This window comes from Berghia stephanieae, chromosome 3, assembly GCF_034508935.2.
Source record: "Berghia stephanieae isolate SIO BIC M18660-M18661 chromosome 3, UCSD_Bste_1.3, whole genome shotgun sequence".
In the NCBI taxonomy this organism is placed as follows: Eukaryota; Metazoa; Mollusca; class Gastropoda; order Nudibranchia; family Aeolidiidae; genus Berghia; species Berghia stephanieae.
This window is the reverse complement of record NC_088362.1, coordinates 52,260,139-52,265,138: the sequence shown is the minus strand read 5'-3', so window position 1 is coordinate 52,265,138 and position 5,000 is coordinate 52,260,139. Positions and strand designations below refer to the sequence as shown.

Genomic DNA, 5,000 nt, shown 5'->3' with positions numbered 1-5,000 from the left:
CTCAGTGAAATATGTTATCAAATCTGAACCTCTTCAACCCCCCCCCCCCCCCAATCCCCCAGGGAAAAAGTAAAAAAAAAAAAATATGCCCTTCCGCATATCATAAGATATAGTTGCCTAGGCATTCCACGAAGGAATATTGATAATTCATCAAACAAGATGTCTGACGTCAACAGGAATCATCCATGTTGTCCAAGTGATCAAATTGGAGGTTAATAATCTTGCCCAAGGAAAAAAAAAAACGAAAGTGCCTGAAGCAGGGCTCGAACCTGGGACCTTCCAGGTCACAATGCAACTGTAATAATAACTGATACGAAAAGTAAAAATGGAGCACTCAATATAAATTCAGATGATTTAAAAGTCATGCTTATATAAATTGCTTTAATTGACATTAATGAAATTATATTCCACTGAAGTGACAATTATGCGAACAAATATTATTACGACAAGCGGTGAATTATACACAAGTTGATGTTGAACATATCCAAAATATGGCAACGAAATACAACCTTGTAATTTGTCCTTATCCTTGCCCTTGCCTGTCAATGAAGTAATTACAATGTTTAAAATAAGCTAATGTCTACTTCACACTTATTGTCTGAATCAAAATAAAAATAATACAGCTGGGGGTGTTTACTCCTTCACGATAATAATTCCATGTCTTCCAAATCTGATTATGTATTTTCCTTTACTTTATCAGCAGAATAAGCCATCTCTAAAATATATCACTTTATAGTGTGAAAACTAAATGATTTCAAGCTCTAAAAAAAAATAACCAACAACCTGACATTTCAGCTTTACAGAGAAAGTTAAAAAGGCGCATTTGCCTGAAAACATCTATTATTTTATTTATATTTTAAAAAAGAAGCTTATTTTTAATAGCAGTCTTTAACACGTGACTTACATATTTCAAGATCAATCCTCATCCTGGTTCAATATCTATGATAATATTGCATCCTACTTTTTGATATTCAAACCGATGAAACCAATGGATCAATTTTGAACAGAATTGACTCAAACAACCTACGTCATATCTATCAGTGAAAAAAGTGACTTACTTCCTTTGTCTTTATCCTTGTCTTTGTCCTTGTCTTTTTTGTCCTTCTTTTCATCTTTCTTTTCTGTAAAAATCGTACATCACACTTTGTTACAATCATGTTAAATCAAATCACATACTATTTCATACATGTAAAGTTTCATTAAGTTAGTTTATGATATATACAAATTATTCCATAGTTACATACACACAACCGGAGTCATGAAAGCTCAGTTGATAGAGCATCCGAGATCAATTTCAGGTCAAGTCGAGATTTATTTCTGACACCCCTTTCCACCCAGCAATAATTGAGTAGCCCTGTCTGTTAGATTTGATGGAAAGTACACTTGCTATTGTCTGTTTCATGGAAACTGGGATTAACTCTCCTGCCCCGTGGGTCTAATGGCTCTTAAGGACTACTGTTTTACATACAAGCAACATGTAAATGCACACATACACAGTAACACACCTTACCCTCCTGTCCTTCCTACAAACCTCTTTACACATAGAAATAAAAGAACGACAGTCGAATACTTTAATGATTTAACTCACAAATCAGTTAAGGTCGATATTAGGCTATGTCAGTGATATTTTACCTTTATCCTTTCCATCCTTCCCCCCTTTCTCTTTCCCAGCATCTTTTCCTTTGTCTTTCCCGTCCTTCAATTCCTTTTGAGTTTGCTCTTTCTCAAGTTTGTCATCTTTCAACAAACACTCCTGTGAAAAAAAAATATTGAAATTCATTTTACTGATTGAATATACTGAAAAGAAAGTTTTGATTTGAAGTAATGCTAAAAAATGAAAATAATAGATATAGACTTTAAAAAGCTAAGCAATTTCAAAACTTTCAGATTTATCGTTTCTTTGCTATTTTAGAATCAGCATGTGTGACCCATTCAGTTCAACTGTTCATTAAAAAAAAATTGTTATGCCCATTAGTTTCCGACAGCATTACAGTTTTATCGCTGACTATACTCATTACTTTTATGCAATTTTAGATGAATACTTCAATATTAGGAATGATTATTTGTCTCTGATTTTCTTTTTTATCATTCAGAACTTTGTTTTTAAGGAAGTCTGTTTTAATTTTTTTATAAATCTAAAGTAATATAACACAAGAGAGTATATTTGTGTATTTGTTTGTGCGGCTATGTGGTCTTGTGGTATGATGCTCGCTTAGGATCTGAAGGTCCTGAGTTTGAGCCTCACTCGGCGCATAGTTGAGTCATTGGAAAAGGTTCTTTACTAACATTTGCTCGCCATACTCAGGTGTAAAATGAGTACCTGGCCATTAATAGCGTTGTCTGTCTGAAAAAAAATTGTAATATCACCTAACAAGCGTTATGTCCTGTCCTACATGTCAAGTGTAGCTGTTGGCCAGGGACCCCTTGTTAATCGCTTTGAGCACGTCTAGAGGATATTGCGCTATATATATAAAAGCTCATATTTTGCATATGATTTTTAAAAAATACTTGATTGTCTTACAGAAGGAGTGGATTCTTTTGACAAGAGGTCTGGATCTTCAGGGGGTTTTTCCCACTCTTGTTCGGGAAGTTTCCATTCTGGAAGAGCGGCTTTCATCAGTTCCCACACTTCCTTCATGTAGCCTTGTCTGGAAAAGTAAACACGACTTGTCAATAATTGTGCTGTGATTCAACTCACATCAATGTCTATAAATTTCTTTTGAAATTCAAATTCTTCCTTTTTTGGCATTTACATTCACCCATGGAGAGTCGTTCTCTCATTCTGGACTAAATTCTGAATACTTTTGATAAAAATTTCTATCAGATTAAGGGGGAAAAAATGCAAAGTACAAGTATTAAAGTGATTCATAAAAATCTTATACGCATAGAAATGTTATCCCATTAAGGGAACCTCTAATATTGTGAATATTGAAAGAAAATAAAATTAGACAAAACAACTGGTACAAAAATTGAAAACTGTAAACAGGGTTAAAAATTAAAAGATCAAAGAACAACCGGAATCAAATTCAAAGAATTCAAAATTTAATGAATGATAAGAGAGAAACATGATAAGAACGAATCATTATAAACATGTTAAAGGACAGACGGTTTTGGCTTGGTCCTGCATTGATGGAAACAACACAAAGGTTGGCAATTTATGCATTTCATGGCTTCCATAGGATTGCAATATCTCTGATCCAAGACTTCAGTCGGAGTGAGTTTTATCGCTCCTTGACTTAATTAAGCAGAGAAAAGAAATAAAATCAATCCCAAAAAGGTGATAAGAAGAAGAAGTAAAAGAAAATTATTGAGACTTATAAGCGTATCTCATCAGAGTATGATAAAACATTCAAGGCTTCAAAATCAAATGTCTTTTTACTCGTCTGCCAACAATGCTCTTTTAAAATTAATTGTCACAATTTACAAAACCCTCTGGTGAATTCTCATTTCATCATACAGCCCAAAGACATTTCCTTCAAAATGAAATAAATGATACAATGACACAAATGCAGCGTTCATCAATAAAAAATGTCAGTTTTAAACTAATCAATCTTTTAAAAAAGATTCTAAATAATTTCGGTTATGATTATTTGCTGATGAATGAATTCTATGAATAATTAAGTTTTAAAAAAAGTATGAAACTGTAAAATATTGTATTTTTCTCACCTCATTTTAATGCCTACAACATTGTTTCAGCAGATCCCTTCCTCTTTGGGCTGAACAGACAATTCGGCCTCGAAGAGGAGGGAAGCTGCTGAAATGATGGTTTAGGCGTTAAAATGAGATTAGAAAAATAAAATGATATCAACGCTTCATTAAATAGACGAACACTCTCGTAGATGGCCACTTCAACGTCAGATGAAAATGTGCCCTTATTCTTTATCAATAGTAGCATTGCTGATTTAGTATCACTATAGGGCAAATGGATCATATATATAAAGACATGACACTTACTGCAACGGAATAGCCTCAGGGATCCAGCCCGTGAGACATTGAAGAACAGACACATCTCCAAATTCTTGGCTAGGGTTGCCACCGGCATAGCTGATCACAGGAGATAATGATTGCAAAAGTTAATTACATTTTATTTATTAAAATTATATTATGTATAGATATGATAATATGTAGTCTTTCTTATCAAAAATTTAAAGTTGATCTTGGTTTCTGTGGTATTAAACGTACAGTAACAATTTTTTGCAACCTGAAGATAGGATGCTTACTTACTTACTTATCCTCTTGGTTCCTTGGTGGAACATAAGGCGCCAAATAGGATGCTAGTCTACCTCAAAGTAATTATCAAATCTAACAGACCAAGCAACCCAATCACTGCTGATGGGTGGACAAAGGGAATCGAAAAAACTTCCGACTGAACTTGGGACCAGTGCTGGTCCTTTTCTTGTGAGTTATGAGTTATACATGATAGAAACTGAGCTGTCTGAATCAACATTGTGAATATATGAATTTTTTTAATGATTTAGAACAAACGGTGCAACCTATCACATATTATCATAATACGATACTACTTCAGTGGAAAATAAAAATGTACTCATACTGGCAAACATATTCTATGCATTTTACTCAATCTTAATCAGCTTTTAAATACTGTGAACATTTGAATTCATCCATTTTAAAAACATGGAAATGGAAAGATGAATGATCTAGATAGATATCTTGGGCTTCTAAAGCATGAACAAAAATTACAATTGCTTGTGACCCACTAAAAAGGACGTTAGCCTATTATCAGTGACCTTCCATTAAACAGAAAATATGATCGAGTTGGATGGATAAAGTGGTATGAAAAAAAACATTCATGTCAAAAACACATAGTCTCACCAGACCTTTCTGCATGTGAGCCGGACGCTCGGGCAATTATCATTATCATTATTTGGTGAAAGTTAACATAACAAAAAGGCAAACTCACTCTAAAGAGGCAACTTTGATGAGAGCTTTAGTTAAGAGCATGGGCCAGAGTTCGTGCTGCAGAGTGGTAGCTGGAAGAA

General features: G+C 34.0%; 1 protein-coding gene across 50 annotated transcripts in view; it reads right to left on the bottom strand.

The window, feature by feature from the left end:
• LOC144967993 (androglobin-like) overlaps positions 1–5,000 on the bottom strand; it is a 141,479-nt gene that overhangs the window by 52,748 nt on the left and 83,731 nt on the right. For 28 of the 50 annotated variants that reach the window (XM_078905857.1, XM_078905854.1, XM_078905848.1 and 25 more), the window contains 5 exons: positions 4,922–5,000; positions 3,955–4,044; positions 2,522–2,648; positions 1,633–1,753; positions 1,059–1,121 (listed from right to left, as the gene is read on the bottom strand). The exon at positions 4,922–5,000 is cut by the window's right edge and continues 61 nt beyond it. In XM_078905857.1, coding sequence (XP_078761983.1) covers positions 1,059–1,121; positions 1,633–1,753; positions 2,522–2,648; positions 3,955–4,044; positions 4,922–5,000 — 480 coding nt within the window. Of the gene's footprint in view, positions 1–509; positions 540–1,058; positions 1,122–1,632; positions 1,754–2,521; positions 2,649–3,954; positions 4,045–4,921 lie in introns of all 50 variants that reach the window. The other 22 variants (XM_078905869.1, XM_078905853.1, XM_078905850.1 and 19 more) reach the window with 1 other exon arrangement.